The sequence below is a fragment of the Acomys russatus genome, chromosome 29 (genome assembly GCF_903995435.1).
Source record: "Acomys russatus chromosome 29, mAcoRus1.1, whole genome shotgun sequence".
Lineage (NCBI taxonomy): Eukaryota > Metazoa > Chordata > Mammalia > Rodentia > Muridae > Acomys > Acomys russatus.
Genome location: NC_067165.1, coordinates 38,337,593 through 38,356,738, shown reverse-complemented (window position 1 = coordinate 38,356,738; position 19,146 = coordinate 38,337,593). Strand labels below are relative to the sequence as shown.

At 40.9% G+C, this 19,146-nt stretch overlaps 1 protein-coding gene across 3 annotated transcripts in view; it reads left to right on the top strand.

Moving 5' to 3' along the window:
• The window catches only part of LOC127211674 (arylacetamide deacetylase-like 4), a 69,780-nt gene extending 54,297 nt beyond the window's left edge, over positions 1 to 15,483 (top strand). Inside the window, exons 1-4 of one of the 3 annotated variants that reach the window (XM_051171699.1) lie at positions 6,498 to 6,709; positions 10,641 to 10,857; positions 12,393 to 12,456; positions 14,662 to 15,483. In XM_051171699.1, the coding sequence (XP_051027656.1) occupies positions 6,542 to 6,709; positions 10,641 to 10,857; positions 12,393 to 12,456; positions 14,662 to 15,436 (1,224 nt within the window). In that variant the 5' untranslated portion in view covers positions 6,498 to 6,541 and the 3' untranslated portion in view covers positions 15,437 to 15,483. Of the gene's footprint in view, positions 1 to 6,497; positions 6,710 to 10,640; positions 10,858 to 12,392; positions 12,457 to 14,661 lie in introns of those variants that run through there. The other 2 variants (XM_051171696.1, XM_051171697.1) reach the window with 2 other exon arrangements.
• The last annotated feature ends 3,663 nt before the right edge of the window (positions 15,484 to 19,146 follow it).

Below are 19,146 nucleotides of genomic sequence, written 5' to 3'. Positions count from 1 at the left end.
TTAAGTTTATTTAAGTCTTCTGACTAGATTTTGTGTAATGTCGAATTTGTCAACTATTGAAACAGCAAATCCTGTTTGGGATATGATCTTACATCCTTTTGTCTGTACTTTGTGGTGCATTTATTGGAGACAATGGATAGGTTCAGCATTAATTTTAATCAAAAATGTTCTTCTGTGCCATTTGAATGGGGGATTGAGACCATAAATATTTAGAGTTATAGAAAGATTAGTTGCTGTCATTTTGTTGGTTGTGCAGGTATTGGCTCTTTTTTTTATTCTTTAAAGTTTAACTTTTTCAGGACTATTTTTTTCTTCAATATGGCTGTAAGAATGTGTTTGTCTTTTTGTAAACTCCGACTTTCAAGTATCTTGCATAGCTTGCAAAGTGCTCATGAATTCCTTAAGTCTGTTTTTATGTTAGAAAATTTTGCCTTCACCTTCAGTTATGATAGATAGTTTTGCTGGGTATAATTATCATATTTGATAGTTGTCATTCAAAACTTGAAGAATATCATCTCAATCCCTCCTGACTTTTGTAGTTTCTGTTGAGAAATCTGATGTGATTCTGACAGGCTTGCCTTTCTATGCAGCTTGTTCTCTTTTGCCATATTTTCTTTCTTTCTTTTTTGAAAATCCACTTTACATCCCAATTGTCGCCCTCTCTTTTGTCTCCTCCTGTTCCCACCTTCCTCCCTCTTTCTCCCTATCCTCTACCTCAGTACTCAGAAAAAAAGAGCCCTCATCCCCTACCATCTGATTACAGCCTATCATATCTCATCCGGACTTCCTGCATCCTCTTCCTGTGTCACCTGACAAGTCAGCCCCACCAGGGAGAACTGACTAACAGGTGAGCAACAGAGTCCATGTCAGAGACAGCCCTGATCCTCATAATATGGGGCCCACATGGAGATTGAGCTGCCTATCAACTACATCTGAGCAAGACATCTCGGTCCTCTTCATGCATGGTCCTTGCATCAGTATCTGCAGGCACCCCTTGGCCCAGATTTGTTGACTCTGTCCTCATGTGGTGTGCTTGTGTTCTCTGTGTCCTAATATACCCCCTCCAATGCTTACTTAAGACTCTCTGCACTCTGATCAAAGTTTAGCTGTGAGTCTCAATATCTGCTTCAATCCCCTGATGGGTGGAGTGTTTCAGAGGATACTCATGGTAGGCTCCCATTCTGTTCCAGCTCTTCAGCTGTTTCTGGTGTGTATTGTAATTGTCCTTCTGAATGAGAACTAAGCATCACCCCTAGGATCCTCCTAGTTCTTTATCTTCTTTAAGTCTGTGAATTGTAGTATGGTTATCCTGTATTATATGGCTAATATCTGCTTATATGTCAGTGTATATCATGTGTGTCTTTCTGGGTTTATGTTATCTCACTCAAGATGACCATTTCTAGTTCCATCTATTTGCCTGCAAATTTCAAGATTTTCTTCTTTTTAATAGTGAGTAGTATTCCAGTGTTTAAATGTACAACAATTTCTTTTTTGCATGGTGGAGCATCTTCAGGTGTATGCCCAGGAGGGGTATAGCTCAGTTTTGTGGTAGCACTTTTTCAATTCTTTGAGAAACCACCAGATTGATTCACAAAGTGGTTGTACACGTTTTCACTACCACCAGGAATGGTGGACTGTTGCCCTTTATCCACATCTTTGCCAGCATGTGCTATCACTTGAATTTTTTCTTAACATTTCTGATGGGTGTAAAATGGAATCTCAGGGTCATTTTGATTCACATTTCCCTTATGAAAGTAAGTCCATTGAGCTTTACTTTAAGTGTTTCTTGGTCATTCTGTGTTTTGTCTTTTACCTCATTTTTAATTTGATTATTTCATTTGTGTTTAATTTCCTGAATTCATTATATATTTTGGATATTGGTCCTCTGTTATATGTAGAGTTAGTGATATTTTCCATGTCTTTAGACTGTCATTTTGTTCTGTTGATAGTGTACTTTGCCTTATATGAAATTTTTCAGTTTCATCAGGTCCCTTTTATTTATTTCTGATCTTAGAGCATAAGCTGCCAATGTTCTGTTCAGGAAGTTGTCTCTTCTTTAATAAGTTTTAAGGCTCTTCCCCCACACTTTCTTTCAACAGATTCAGTGAGCCTGTGTTTTTGCTGAGGTATTTAGTGGTTTGTTTGTCTAAGTTAGGGAAATTTTATTGTGTAACATTACTGAAAACACTTTGTATATATTTGGAAAGCAATTTTTCAGTCTCTTCTGTCTCTACTCTTTTTAAATTTTATCTTTTTAATGTCCTGAATACCTTGCTATTCAATATCATACTTTTTTAATTAATTAATCTTTGATCTTGTTAGGATGTTCCAATTACTCCACACTGGCTTTGAGCTTGAGTATTCTGCCCCTTCCCTTGACCCATTCTTTTGGTGAAGCTATACACAGATTATTCATTCATTTATTCATTCATATTTTTATTTATTTAATCACTTTAGTGCCTGATCTCAGCCCCTTCCCACATCTCCTTAGAATCCCACCATCATGTCTTTCCTCATCCCCCCCAATTGCCCCTTCTCTTTCTTCTCAGAGAAGTGGCATCTTCCAAGTGGTACCAACGTACTCTGGCACCTCAGCTCCTAGAAGTACTAAAAGCATCTTCTTCCACTGAGGCCTGACAAGAAAGCCCAGGTATGAGAAAGGGATCCAGAAGCAAGGAAGAGAGTCAGAGACAGCCCCTATGCCCATTATTAGGGAACCCACTTATTGACTAAGCTGCACATCTGTTGCATATGTGTAGGGGGGGTCTAAGGTAAAGTCCTTGCATGCTCTTTGGTTGGTGGTTCATTCTCTTTGTCTTTCTATGATCCCAGATTAGATTACTCTATAGGTTTATTTGGTGACCTTGACCCTCTATCCTTCATCACAGTCTTCCAGAAAACTCCCTGATCTTGGCCTATTGTTTGGCTTTGGGTCTCTGTATCTGTTTCCATCAGATTCTGGATGAAGCCTCTCAGAATACAGTTACACTAGGCTTCTTTCTACAATCATATCAGAGTTTCATCAATAGTAATATGGGTTGGCTCTGTTCCATAAGTGGCTCTCAAGTTGGGCTGTCCATTGGCTTGCCATACCATCAGTTTTGTTCCATCTTTATCCCTACACTTCTTGTAGGCAAGACAAATTTTGAGTCAAATGTTTCATGGGTGGGTTGGTGTCCTCCTATGTTCATTGGAAGTCCCACCTGTCTACAGGATATGTCAATGTCAGGCTTTATATCCCCATCTGTTAGAAATCTTATCTATAGTCACTGCCATAGACTCTTGGGAGCTTCCCCTGTCACAGAGATGCCCCCAATTTCTGATCTCTTTTCTAGTGCTCCTCCTTCTCTTTAATCTTCCCACATCTGATCCTCACCCTCTTATCCTCCCCCTCCCACTCAATTTACTCTCTCCATCTCCTCCAGATGTCTATTTTTTTCTATTCTGAATGAGATTGAAACATCCTCCCTTGAGCCATCCTCATCTCCCATGCATACTGTTCTCATTTTAGTGAAAGGCAGGACTGGAGCCTCTTAGGCATGCTGTGCTCACTGGGTCAATAGTAGAAATGTAGGCTTTTGTTATGTATGAATTGTTCCAGTGTGCTGTGCTAACTGTGATTTAATGGTTTCTTTGAAGACAACATCTTGCATATGCTGGGTTATGGTGACACTTTGGTGTCTGCACAAAAGGCAGGGACAAAGAATCAACACCCACTCTTCTGGGGCAGCACCAGATTCATCAACATACTGTGTGTACTCATTTTGAAATTCCTCATGCTGAAGGGCTCATCCAGGGATGGATCAAGCTCATTTCATCACAATCGTTCTACAGAGTTAAGGTGGCTTAGTTTTCTACTCACAGGTGTTGGATGATTCTTAAAAGTAAACATATTAATATGGGACAGGAGCTGATGTATGTTCAAGACCTTAGATTTCATCTTTAGTACCCATAGAAATAAAAAATCAATAGTTAAGACATTTATATGTAGTGGATGATTATTTTAAATGAAAACATTGCTGTCTGCTACAATATTGATAAATTGAGGACACTATGCTAAGTAATCTAATGCAGTTACAAAAGGCAAACATTGCATAATCCCATCTATGGATATAGACAGAATCTGAAAGAGTAGAATCATGGTTGTATGGGCATTGGGAATGAGGGAAGTTCACCAAACCAATTAAGAATTGGGGTTCAGAGCTAATAACCTAATTAAGAAATGGGATTCAGAGCTAAATAGAATTCTCAACAGAGAATTATCAAATGGCTGAGAAATACTTAAATGCTCAATATCCTTAGTCATCATGGAAATGCAAATAAAAATGATTCTGAGATTCCATCCTATGACTGTCAGAATAGCTAAGAAGAAACACTCAAGTGACAGCAGCTATTGGCAAGGATATGGAGAAAAAAGAACAGTCCTCCATTGGTGGTGGGAGTGCAAACTTGTACAACCATTTTGGAAATCAATCTGACACTTTCTCATAAAATTTGGAATACTCCTACCTTGAGACCCAACTATACCACTCCTGGGCATATACTCCAAAGATTCTCCACCATACAACAAGGACATTTGCTCAACTATGCTCATAGCAGTCTTACTCATAATAGCAAGAATCTGGAAACAACCTAGATGTCCCTCAAACAAAGAATGGATAAAGAAACTGTGATACATTTACACAATGGAATACTACTCAGCTATTAAAAACAAGGAAAATTTGAAATTTGCAAGCAAATTGATGGAACTAGAAATGATCTTCCTGAGTGAGATAATCCAGACCCAGAAAGACACCCATGGTATATACTCATTTATAAGTGGATATTATCCCAACGTGGATGTCCTCTGAGAGTATCCACTCAGTGGGTGATCAAGACAGGTGCAAATTCATTGTTGTAAGAGATCTATTTTATGTCAGATTTTCAGTTAACCGTGTTGCATTGTACACTTGGAAATGGCTCTGATGGTTTGTTCTATATTATGTGCTTAAAATTGTATTATATTAATTTATTCACACTGTGTGTATACCTGCAGAGGTAAAGATAGAGCAGAGAATGAAGGAATGTCTAATCAATACTCAGCTATGCTTGCCCAGCAATGGATCATAGCCAAACACTGGGCAGAACATAGGGAGCCTTATAGAAGAGTGGGGGAGGCAGAGAGAATGACCTGGAAGGACAGGAGCTCCACAAGAATACAAACAGGCCCAACTAACCTGGCCCCATAATGGCTTGTGGAGACTGACGCACCGACCAAAACCCAGGCATGGCCTAGACCGAGATCCTGTACAGATATATACCCTATGGACATCTTAGCTTCTATGTGAGTCACCCAGAAAGGAGATGGAGAATGTCTCTGCCATGTTGCATTGCCATTCAATCACTTCACCCTGGTGTAGCTGTTATGTGGAAAATGAGATACACAGTCCTGATGATTCTCCATGTGCTATTTCATAATTCTGGGGGGACTCTCCCATTTTCTGAGGACCAGAGAAGGGAGAATAGGGTGATAAGAGTAGGACAGAGGAAAGGGACCAGGAAGAGTGGAAGGGGAGGCCTATGATTGAGATGTAAAGTAAATAACTAAAAAAAAAGAGGCTTTGACTCTGACAGTAGGCTTTATATTATGTGCTAAAATGTTATCAAATTAATTTATTTATACTGTGTCATATGTGGATGTGTATAGGCACACAATTGCAGTGTGTGTGTAGAGGTCAAATGACAGCATGTAGTAGTAGGTTTTCTCCCTCCATTGTATAGATCCTGGGGGTTGAACTCAGTTCATTTTGCTTGATGGCGAGTGCTTTAACTCACTGTGTCAGACCAGTCCTTTGCCTTTAAATGAAAATTAAACAAACATATGGAAATAATAATGTGATTTTTCCTATCAAATTTCCCCTGGACTTGGAATATGTAACCTCTACAAAACTCTTTCCTATTCTTTTGATCCTCTACTGCTGCTAAAGTGTCTTTATCCTTAGAACCTGCAGCTACACCTGGTCTTGGCCTGAAATAATTCACCCATTTCTTGGCACTTTCACATTATGCATTCAGAAAGAAGAGAGCCTTTCCTAGGCCAAATAGTCAGAAATGGGGAAAGGCTGGGATCTGATGGCAGTTAAGCAAATATTTAGAAACTGGATGACTCTGTATTCCATTAAAAAAAAAGTGCAGAATGGGTTTGTTTTTTGTTACTCAGTGAAAGGTGATGCAAGAGGTGTCTATTGTCACATAAGAGGGGTCTATTCTCTCCCTCTGTGGCCCAGCAGATGGATACAGTGAAAGCTCACATCAGTTAATCTTTGGAACCCAGTCTTTCAAACTATCTTGGTCATCCAGGCCAGCTTCCCTAGTACCTTTGCTCCTCAGGGAGCTGGTTCCTCTGGCTCATCTTGATTTGTGTAGACATCTCAGAGATGACATCAGACCACTGCATCCAGTAGAGTCTTAAAGGCGGTAGTGGAGGTGGTAGGCGATAATCCTGGGTCAGGTGTTCCCAAGGAGTATCTTTAGGACAGAAGCTTCTCAGGGCCTCAGGGCCATGGCTGTCCCATGGATGCTGTTGCTAGTGAGCCTGTCTACATTTCACCTGGGCATCTTCATCTGGGCTGTCATTCGGCACTTTCTCACTGTGAAAATCCCCTCTGGATTGCAGCAGCCCTTCAAGCTCAGATTTCTGCATTGTATGATACTATACATGTTTGCTCTGGTGAGTTGCTCTTGGGGGGGTATTATGGGTTTCAGTGTTCATCTTTGAAGTTTGCCTTCTTTCATTCATTCTCTCCTCTCTAGATTTCCTCCCAGGACTGAGGTAACTATATTGTTGTGTCTTAGAAATATGGAAGCATTGTGTTTGTTGCTATCTCTCCCCCCTTCCTTTTTTCTTTCTTCCTTGCCACCTTCCTTCCAGTCTACTGTCTTGGTTCTTACCTTTTTCTTTTAAAGACAGCATCTCTAGGAGCTCAGCATCACCTAGAATTCACTATGTAAGCAAAGATGATCTGAGGACCCTGATTGTCCCACCGCTTCTTTCCAAGTGCTGGGGTTAGAGGAGTACACTATCATGCTTGGTATATGTGGTTCTAAGAATCAAACCAGGGCTTGCATGCAAGGTCAGCACTCTATACTTTTAGCTACACTTCAGCTCTTCTTTCCTTTTAAGTTTTTGAGATAAAGGTCTCATGATTTTGGAGTGTTTATATCTTGGCTCCCTCATCTTCAGGGCTTGGACTGTAGGACGGCGTCAGTACTTATCTAACAGACTATTTCTGAGAACTTCTGAGAATTTCAAACCCAGTTTCTGCTGATGATAAAGTGATGGTCCAACAGTTCTGACCCCTCCTTTATCATCAGCCCCCCGCCCACTTCCTTCCACTGACTTGTTTCTAGGGTTTTTTTTTTTTTTTTTTTTTTTTTTTTTTTTTTTTTTTTTTTTTGCTGCATACTTGTGAACATCTTGAAGCCACAGACTATTTCTCAGCAGGAGCCTTTGCTCATCATATCATCTGTATTATGATACATATATCCAGCCTTTTGGCATGGCTGCCTTGGCATGGCTTGACTCTGAACTTGCCTTTGTTGTTGATTGAAGATATGTACCAGGGTCTGTCCACAGGTACAGTAGGTTCAGAAAGAAAGTTTGGCCTTGTGTGAGTTGTAAGTGATTTGCATAATGTAATGTCCTGACCTTGGCTAAAGACCTGTATTGGCCAGACAGTTCCTAAGTGATTATCTCAGAGGGCAGCTACAAAAGGGAAGGTGGAGGTGAGAGGGGCGAGAAGCAGCTGCATCCAAGCTGTTTGCTAGGTGTTTCTGTTCTGTCCTCATTGGCTGCAAGAGACCTTTGCTTAATCTCTGTGCATGGTAGTGTCTTCATCTTCAGGCCAGAGAACATCCTCTGTCTAGTGTAGCTGATAGACATATTACATGACATATGGTAAGGAATTATAGGATTTGGACTATAACTTTTAAAAAGTTACCTGTTGAAATTTTTGCCTACAATGGAACACACCTACTGGAACATTGAAACCTCCTGGCCTTAACACCTCATTTATTCCTTTGTGCCAATGATTTCTTGGATTACAGGAGATCTTAGAGCTCTGGAATGACAAGTGAGGGGCTCAGATCACCATGTTCCCCAGGAACACTACACTCCTAGTAGCCTGTAGCATCATTCTTGGTCCACAGTTGTGGAAAGAATAAATCTCTGAAAAATCACAGCCACACAAAACAGTGCAAATCTATAATGTATATAGATGGTTTTAAAAAATATGAGTCTTAGCTTAGCATCACATGTTGTTCAATATTCTCAAACAACTATTTGTTATTTTAAAGGTAGAGCCCAAGAGAGGAATAGAATGTCATCTTTGTCATCAGTGACATCTCATTGGGTGGTATGGCTGATTATATTTTACAATGAAGTATGAGGAAATTTCTAAGTAAATATGGCAAGTAAAGTGCAGGTTTTTAAGGAACACGCAGCTATCATTACAAAGGATGATAGCATGGGGCCATGTATCTTTGTGCAGGTAATAAAGACTCCCATGGAAAATGGGAGACATCATAGAAAATGTTGTAGTCAATCTGCTTTTGATGGGAGAAAGAATAGAAGCAACTTGTGCCACCAAATGGGGCCTTTAAATTTGAGGGGGTTCATAACTGAACTGTCAAAGGTCTAGGGTGGCTCAGCAGAGGCTTTGCACTCTTGGTGGGAGGCGTGTAATCTACACCTTGTAGGGTAAACTCTCTTAAAACTCAAAGATAAAAATAATCATTTGAGGTTTTCTTTTGGGAACTCTTTCCTAGAATCATGAGGCACCCTACTGGACTCTGAACTAAAACAAATACATTTAACCAAGACCTGGGGTGGCCTGGGAAGGTCATTAGTAAGACTTCTCTATGGGTAATTCCCCCTAATCCCTGACCCCATCCTTGGATCACTGCAACAGATATCACTTTCCCATCTGCAAATGATGGAGGGTGAACCTCCATGACAGATGATGGTGTCCTGTGTTTTTTCAGTTAACTGGTGGGTGCCTCAGCCTTTAGCTCATGTCCGTTTTGCTCAGGATACAAGATTTTTCTAGTTTCTCAACCAATAAATCAACTCCAAGAAATCTCCAGGGATATCTATCTCATCTCATCCATGAAAGTCTTTATCTACACATGAGAGTATCACATAATCACCACTTAAAGGATACACACACACACACACACACACACACATGCATACATACACACAGAAAACCCCTGGTTTTTTTAGACAAGGTTTCTCTGTGTAGCCTTGACTGGCCTGGACTTGCTTTGTAGACCAGGCTAGCCTCGAACTCACAGAGATCTGACTGCCTCTCAAGTGCTGGGATTAAAGGTGTGTGCTACCACCACCCGGGAAAAGACATATATTTTAAATTAAAATATTTCTTTTATTTTTGAGATTATAATGATATAATTTCCTCTTGTGATCCACTATCACAGATATGTCTTTTTAAAAACTCTGGAAGGCCCAGTCCATGTAGTGGGAACTTCCTTGAGTAAGTGGCTGAGTAAGCCAGGTGGGAGGGGCAAGCCAGTAAACAGTCTCTTACACTTCCTGCCTCTACGTTCCTGTCTTGTGTACCTGCCTAGGTTTCCCTTAATGACGATGAACTGTAACTTGTAAACCAAATAAACCACCACCACCACCATCCCCTGCCACCAAGTTGATTGTAGTCAAGTTTCTTATCACAGAAAAAAAAAATGAAAATAGGACGGTATGTTTATTAGACATTTCTACTTTATCTTTTGGTAATGTATTCATTTTATCACCTACAAGTTGGATCCTTCATCAAAGGCATCACCAAGTAATATTGTTTTCCATTCTATTGGTTGAACCTTAAATCAATGAAAACTGTTTCTTTGTATATGGAATCCTTCTAATTTCAGTTGTCAATAGTTGGCCTTATTCCCAGAGAATCTGGAGTCTTGTGCTGTAATTCTTTACCTATGCTTATATCTTTAAGTGTTTCCCCCATTGTTTCTTCTAACACTTTCAGAGTTTCAGGTCCTACAGTACAGACTTTGACCCACTGGACTTTTCTTAGAGAGAATGAAATAGGCATCTAGGATCAATCATCAACATGAGGATATACAGCTTTCCCTAAGCCATTGTTGAAGAGACTCTTCCTTCTCCTCTTAGTCACCTCTGTTAAAACTCAGGTGACTGTGACCATGTGAGGTTATATTTGGGTCTTCCATATATATATATATATATATGCCTTGTGAAAAGGCCATCTTAACACAACATCAATAACATTTCAACATGAATCTTGGTTGAGACAAATAGTCAAATCATGAACACATCATTATCTGATATAGATGTTTTCTGTAGAAACCATGAAAACCCACCTTCTCCCTAAGCATAATCCACAGCCAGTTTTCACCACATGAGTCCATTGTGTATGCAGGAGTCAGAACATGGCCAACTCAATTTAGTTATGCTGCAGTGGCTGCAGCATCTATATGTTTACCATATTGATTCTCCTATGCCTCACTCTTCTCCTTCTTCTTCCTCTTCCTCCTCCTCTTCTTCATCTTGCTCTTCTCCATCTCCCACTTCTCCTAATTTATCATAATTATATCCTTTTTCTTCCTTTCTCCTACAGGGGGATATATTAGAGAAACTGAGAATTTGCTCCATGTTAAAGTTTATCCAGTTTATGCATGATGTAACAGTCGTAAAGAAGAACCATAACTTGGTGGTGACCAACATGAAATTTGGGACAATCCCTGTGAGACTCTTCCAGCCCAAAGCAGTGTCCTCGAAACTCCGGAGAGGCATTATTTTCTACCATGGAGGGGGAACCATATGTGGTAGCCTAGGTGAGTAGATTCTGGGCTGGTTGGGAGTGGAAAGTCCTCATGACAGGTGGAATCTATGAAGATCTCTTAAGAGGGAATCAAAGCAAGTAGAAGTTGGAAAGAACTTTTAGGAAGAATGGATTGAGGGCCTAGAAATCATATGATTCAATTGGTTGAAACCTCCACATCCCCTGTATAATACATTGCTCTTAGTCCAGGTTTGTGCAGTAGTGTCCACTGGAGTTCTCCTAGCACTAGGTGTGGCATTTCCCTTTCCTTTCCACTCACAGCACTGGCTATTCCCATCTGTCCCAAGTCCATGTGCTTCCCACAGCCCTGCTGGATGACAGTGTTGAAAACCCATCCACTCTTGATCACTGCTTTCATCTCTGTACACAAAAATTATTTCCTTTCTACAACTATTATCATCCATCAGTTCCATCATCTCCACCCACAAGAAGGAGCCAGTATTTTTCAGTGGAGCACTCTAGTCTCTCCTGAGTCCTTGGCCACATCTTCCACCTGGACACTCATGTCTACTCTTTCTCTTGCCATGCTGTAGCCTGTGAACTTCTCCACACAACAGGATCCTGGGATACTCACTTGTTCTTCTGTACTTGCTGCTTGTGCAGACTCAAAAGACATCACTTCTGGAATGAGGGTATCTTACTGGCCTTCTGGTGATTGAGGTAGCCAGAGCAGTTCTGAAGATGTCACCAAGATGCTCTATCTCATTCATAAGTTAAATCTAAGTGTAACCTGTCTGTGTTACCTACCCTTATCCAGCTCTTCACTGTCCTTATTCACTCTACACTGGCATCAGCTCTTGAAGCCCTCTTCTCTAAGCTGCCACCTTCCACTCAATTTTCAAATCTTAAGCAGGAAATGCTCAGTAGATATTTACTGAACATCATCTTGGATCCAGTCCCTCGCCAAGAATTAGAGACATACCAGAAGACAAGAAAAAAAAAAAAACAGTCCACAAACTTAGGGACCCGAATGTCAAAGGGGAGACTAGCCTATGCAGGCAAACACAGATGAGGAGGTACTTTCAGATGTGGGTAACACAGGGTTGGATGCAAAGTGATTCAGTGTTTATAATCTCAGTGTCACACAAAATTGCACCCAAATAGGACCAAGATGTGTATTGATCTAGATAGACCTGTCTACCAGAATAAACATTCGACCTGATCATCATTTATCTTCTCATGAATGCAAATCTACGAGTATAGTGACACTCCAAGGCTTTCTCTGCAAATGCACAGAACCCTAGCAATGTCCATTTCAGATCTCCAATCATTGCAAGTCCCTATTTATCTACACTGCATCAAATTCAACGCTATAGAAGGTGAACCACATGTTCCAACAAAATCTTGATATTCAGGAACTTAGGAATGATGTCTGGACTTGCCTAGGCAAAGCTGGCTAAAGTCACCTCAGAGGACCATAGAGAGTATGTCATTATCATGTCCAGCACAACAGCTGCTATTCCTGAAACTGTAGCAGACAATGCTGGGCTCTTGTCACACTGATTAACCCCTGGGTTTCTTTTGCAGACTTTTACCACAACCTGTGCAGCTTCCTGGCCCAGGAGACGGATTCTGTGGTGCTGTCAGTGGGGTGAGTGGCCTGAGACTGTTGGTATACTATTTGTGTGCCAGTACATTTTGAAGTTCAGATTTTGGTGACTCTAGGCCCCAGAAAGGTTTCTGATTTCAGATAGTCTCTTGAGCATACTCCCATTAACATGGCTATGGTACTTTCAACACAATGTAAGCATAGAAATGTATCTATTCTTTGGAAGTACATTGGTAAACTGTGACAGAAGGATGACAACACTGTAGTTTAGTTATAGAGACATATAGTATAGAACTAGGAAGGGCACACCATGGGGTGAAGGAACTCAGGTAGTTTAAAATAAGAATTGACCCTTGACGTCCTGTTTGCAACATTAAATTTATTAATGTCAAAAGAACACTTTCTAAGATACACACAGATTGGGACTGCCAGAGGGCTGTTGTGAACTAAGCTGCTGAAACTAGCACCCATATATACTCAGCCATCGCTCTACATACCTCTCTCTCCACCCTCAGCCCCTCCTCCTGGACTCCTTCCTGTCTTTCCCTCACTTCCCCTTTTCTCATTTTCTTTCCCCTTCCTGCTCTTCCCTTCCTGGAAGCAATGTCCTTTGGACCTAAATGAAGTCTCTGTGCTCCTATTGGCATACAGTGGTGCTATCAATCATATCCCTGGGGCCCTTTCCTTCCATCAGGGTGGAAATTGGGCATAGGTGATGAGTTCTTCCTACTGGTCCTTTATGGCTTCATAGCCCTTGGCCTCTGAAATAAATGATGGCATCAGAGAACTAGGAGCCAAAACAGGTGCCACCTCTGGAGTCATTGCCCTAATTCTTGCTTCTGATAATGGGACTTTTAACCCAATGAGGCTGAGTGTCACCACTCCTTTGTGCATCTGTGAAGTCACTGCTTTCCCGACCTTTACAACACCTATGTTCTAGTTCCCAGGGAAGGGTGTGCAAAGCCCTTGGCCCTTAGGGCAGCAGTTACTGCTTCTGTTGTTTTCATTTCTCACACTGTAGCTCCTGCTGCCTGTCTCCTTTATTGCCTGCAGTTGTCTCCTGCTGCAATTGTTGCCAATGTATCTTCACTTCTTGTCTCTGCTGCAACTTTTGACCATCACTTCTGATGCTTCAAGGTCACTTTGTAGTTTCTGTGTTGTTAAGAATTCTAGCTTCTTCTAAGGACTAACAATTCCCACTGCCAGGGTGCCCAATGCTCTTTGTTCCTCTGACACCATTGGTGTCATAACATGGTATTCTCTTGCTTCTGGGCCTGATGGAATTCTTCTGTTCCTGCTATCACCACTGCCACCATGCCCTTCATGCCTGTAACTAGATCATCGCATCCATGAGAATTTTGTCACTCTCCTTCCTATGGCCAGCTTAACGTTCTCTCTTCTGTGTTACCAGGGTCTTAGTGGGATGGTGACAGAGAAAGTCTGGAGAAATCCGTTTGAAGTAGTGGGTGGGTTGCAAGTGTAAGAGCTAGAGTGCCTTATCAGCAAGTGGCTGCTGTTGTTATGTAGCTTGTAGGTTTCTCGAGGTAAACATGTTCTTCAAACTGACAAGTACTGGCATAAGGATAGTCCAGATGACTGCCTGTGTAATAGTCATTTTCTCAGATCACACAGTGCACTGGAGAAGAACCTTAGAATTTTCAGTTTGGGATTTCAATTGTCCCATCCCCTAACACTTTCATTCATTTCCAAGAAAATAAACAGTAGATGATACACTTACATTAAACACTTATTTTATTATTGTTATTATTATGTTTTATTAATAGTCCATATATTGATAGAAATATAAGAACAGTGGCTTTGTCAATGCTCTATGGATGCTTGAAACATCAGGTAGATCCCAAACCCTTATGTATCTCAGTGGAACCAGCAGAACTCCAATCACCATCTCCGGATATTTGCTGGTTTTCTTGTGTTCTAAGGCTTCCTGATCCTTCGTGGGCCTCAGTAATCTATGGGAAGCATAAGGTGGGTTGGAATAGAGGATCGTGCACTGGAATAGAGAATCCTGGCTTCTCTGAGTCTAGTAGGTTACTCATGTTCCACATAGGGAAAAATAGGCATCTTTCCTTGCTATGGTAAATTTGAGGATTTAATCAGGGTCTTTTATTTTTTCATATGAAAGTAGAGGATGCTGTTCCAATGGACTCCAGTGGCCCATGTATATATCATTGTGCTGGATTTTATTTATTTGTTTGTTGTTTATTTATTTATTTAATTATTTTTTAGGTACCGCAAGCTTCCTGACCACCATCACCCTTCTCTTTCTAAGGACTGCCTGAATGCCTCCATTCACTTCATGAAGGGCTTAAAAACCTATGGGGTAGACCCCTCCCGAGTGGTAGTCTGCGGAGAAAGTATTGGAGGTGGGGCTGTGGCTGTTGTCATCCAGGCCTTGCTCAACTTCCCAAGTCTCCCCCAGATCTGTGCTCAGGTGCTTATTACTCCAGGTATACAGGCTTTAAATTTACTCTTACCTTCACACCAGCAACACCAAAACGTCCCATTACTCACCAAAGACATACTCATGATGGCTTTCTGTAAGTACCTGGACATTGACTTGTCTTGGAAAGATGCAATAATTAATGGCACTTGCATACCCCCAGACATCTGGAAGAAGTACAGGAAATGGATCGGCTCTGATAACATCCCCGGAAGGTTTAAGAGCAAAAACCTTCTGCCTGAGTTTCCAGGACCTTTCAATGAGGCTGCATATCTAGAAACCAAGCATATTTTAGAAGCAGAGATGTCACCTCTCCTAGTAGATGACAAGATCATTGCTCAGCTTCCAAAGGCGTTCCTGGTGAGCTGTGAGTATGACCCCCTCCGCGATCATACCTTGCTCTACAAGAAGCGCTTGGAGGACCAGGGGGTCCCTGTGACCTGGTACCATGTGGAGGATGGCTTTCATGGATGCATAGTGTTGTTTGATAAGCATCCTTTCTCTTTCCCCTGCTCCATAAAAATTGTAAATGCTCTAGTTGGTTACATAAATGACCTATGACAGTCACTTTGTTCTTGGGTGTGGAAGAAGGTGAGAACTGCCTGCTCTGTGACATTTTTCCTTGTTTGGTTTTGTTGGTTAAGGAGACAATGAAGGCATGCCTGCTCCAAGAAGGAAAGGCTAGGTGGAAGCAAGAGTTGTTAGTCTTTCTAGAACCAACAACATCCAGTGTTTTAACCAGCAACATTTTCTACTGCCTCATTCACTTGAAATAAATGTCAAAGTGGAAAAGAGTATCTTTCATATTGTCTGAAAGCCTTCACCAAGTGGTTGTGTACAGTGCATGCCATTATCCGGTCACATCATCACTGGTTAAATCCTACAAATAATGATATGGAGAAAGGTTCTTTTTGTTATTGTATTTCCTGAGACCTAAGTCCCAACATCACTTGTACTCCATTTGTGACAATTGCTTCAATCTGTTCTGAGGAATGTAGTTTCATAGACACCCTCCTAATATTGTGACTCTTGTGCTGATTTGGCATGGTGTCATTGGGAGCATTCAAGAAATGGAAGTAGAGGAGAAATCAATGAATAGGGATGAGTGAGTTTTGGGATGCCATGAGTTTTCCCCTGGGATCACATTTTCCATGGAATTCCTAACTCAGATCACAATCTGTTATGAGATATGTTCTCAGAATCACAGCTCTTTGCTAATGTATTATATATTCATTTGGGCAAAATCTCTTGTAATAAGGTGGGAAAACATTCCACAAAGAATTGATGGTCAGTTAAAATTCAACAACATGCACCTGTTTCCTCACCTCTAGAAAGGAATAACTAAAGGCAAAAACAAACAACTATATACACAAACAAAACTAGCCTTTTACTCTACCACTCAGGGAAACAGAGGCAGGTGGATCATTTGAGTTCAGGGCCACCCTCGTCTACAAAGCAAGTCCAGGCCATCCAAGTCAACACAGAGAAACCTTGTCTTGAAAAACTAAAAACCAACCAACCAACTAAACAAACAAGAAACAAAAAAGCCCCCTAAACAACAAACAGTCTTGTCAAACTTCACTTAATTGAACATGGCAGAGAGGGCTAGAATGACAATGGTGATCATAGATGGAAAAGACGAGGACAGAAGTACCATGTGTTCAGGCAGTAAACTGGTCTCCAAATCCAATGAAGTGTCCAAGGTGTCATAAGACATGTGTCATATGGACATGTGGTTCAGCGAGAGGACATTGAATCTAGACATCTTGTGTCACATCTTGTGTTCCCACTCATTGTTTATGCCATCGTTGTGAGGTGCTTGACATCTTGAGTACCCCCTTTCACATCTATAAAATGAACATGGCTACAGTACCACCTTGCAGCATCAGAGTCAAGTGACTCAAAATGACAAAGCACTATGAACAGTGCCTTGATCTCCTGGTCGTGGTGGTGGGGTTAATTGAATAATAAAGTATAAGTCCTTGCTAATATTTATGTTTGTATTGCTATGACTAAATACTGACACAATAAATCAGGGAAGCAAATGCTTAACTGCCTTCATTGTTTTGTAAGGATTTCAGTACATGATGGTAGGACAGGCACAGTGGAGGTGGCAGTGACTAGAAGCATGTAGTAGAGATGTTTCATGTCATGGTAGGACAAGAAATAGAGGAAATGGAGGTGGGTTTCACCTTCAAGCTTCTTTTCTTCAGTCATCTTAGGGAGCAGGCTTCAAGGCATGGGTGCAAGAGTCTCCAAATGGCTGAGCAGCAGCAACAACAACTCTTCACTACGTGGCTTTTCCCCCAAGCAGAGCACCTGTTTGTCTGTATCTTCTTCAGTGGTCACACTGAAAATGCATTTGCATTTGTATTCCCTGGATCCTTTGACAGTAAATGGTTTGCCATCAAGGGGCATTTTCCATTATGTCAGAGCAGTGTATGGCTTCTCTACAATAGCACTAAAATCTTTCACTAGAACAGCTCATTGTCAGTATTTTCTGTGTCCACAGTAAAGGCAACTCTTTCCTTGGCCAAACTGTATGTTTTCAAATTTATATTCTTTAGAATTTTTCTCTTAATTGTCACTAAATACCTGGCTAGAAGAAGTAAGTAACAACAACTCCACACCTTCAATGTTATGTTCTCTTACATATAAATTAGTTCATTTTTTGAGAACAGATATCACTATGTTGCCCTAGCTAGCCTGGAGCTCTTGATGTAGACAGAACCGTCTTCGAACCCACAAATATCCACCTGTCTCTGACTCCTGAATGCTGGGATTAAAGACATAAACCACCACACCTAGCTCCAGTCTATTAGTTTTAAATCAAGCATCACTTAGATATTTAGGACGTAGGTAAAACATAGCCACATATTTGGTAAGAATATGACATAAGAAGGCACTAGTTCAAGTCTTACTGGATAACTCATAGCCACATCCTTTTCTGTCCAGATCTCTATTGGCAATCTGGTCTTTTGAACTTCCTCTGCTTATATGCCTTTACCATAAGCACTCAGGAGGCAGAGTAAGGTGGATCTCCGAGTTTGAGGCCAGCCTGGTCTACAGAGTAAGTTCCAGGATAGCCAGGACTACACAGAGAGACCCTGTCTCAGTAATGAAGACTCACAGGATTATCCTGGAAGAAGAGGCATAAATAATGAAGATCTGGAGAATGATGTACTGTAAGACATAGTCTTATTGACACAACACAATGACAGTGCTCATAAACTCATGCCAGCTGCTGTTACCCACACAAACCCCACAAAATACTAAGCCAGCCAAGTGTTCCAACATAGATGGATGATCTTTGGACCCAGCCTTTATAAGGAGCTGATGGCAATTTGATAGCTACTTGATAGACAGATAGCTCTTCTCTGAGAGTGTAGGCACTAGTAGTTTTCCTATGCTCTAATTGATGGCCCTATATCCATGTACATATTTGTACCACTAATTGGGTTTACAACAACAACAAAGTACATATCTTTTGGGAATGGAAGTGTTCGGAGGATATGGAGGGAGAAGATAGAGGTCTATATGGAAGTATCATTATCTGTATGAATGAAATGCAAATGTTGCAGTTGGCATTTGCAATTGTTGTGACTCCAGTTTCATTTATGGCTGAAGAAAATGCCATTGTTTGTATGCAACTCATTTCTTTTACCCATTTGCCAAAAAGCAAATTCAAAGGCTGGTTTGTGGCCCCTGGAGTTCACTGTTTGTTTTCTCAGTTCCTTCCAAATGTCTAAAGTAAACTGACTGATGGAGTAACTATCTGGTAGTCTATGGCTTTAAGTTACAGAAAGAACTTTAATTCTAGTAAACATAATCATATGCGTGCTGTCTTGACATTTTACCTTTTATAGGTCTTTGTGTGGCACACTCAGGCCTTCTACTATGTTTACTTACTTGCTTGCTTACTTACTTACTTACTTACTCATTTTTGGTTTTTCTTTTTTTATTATTCCTTTATGATATTTATTTTTTCTATTTCTTTATTTTATTAATTTATTCAGATTACAACTCAATTGCTATCCCATTATTTTTGGTTTCTCAAAACAAGGTTTCTCTGTGTGGAGCCCTGGCTCTTTTGGAACTAGCTCTGTAGATCAGGCTGACCTGAATCTTGCAGAGATCTGCCTGCCTATGTTTCCCAAGTCCTGGGATTAAAGGTGTGTGACACCACACCTGGGCCTACTGCATTATTAAACTTTGAAGTTTGGGCCTCGTGTCTTTCTGCTTCCATTTTTGGGACAATCCTTTAACATTAG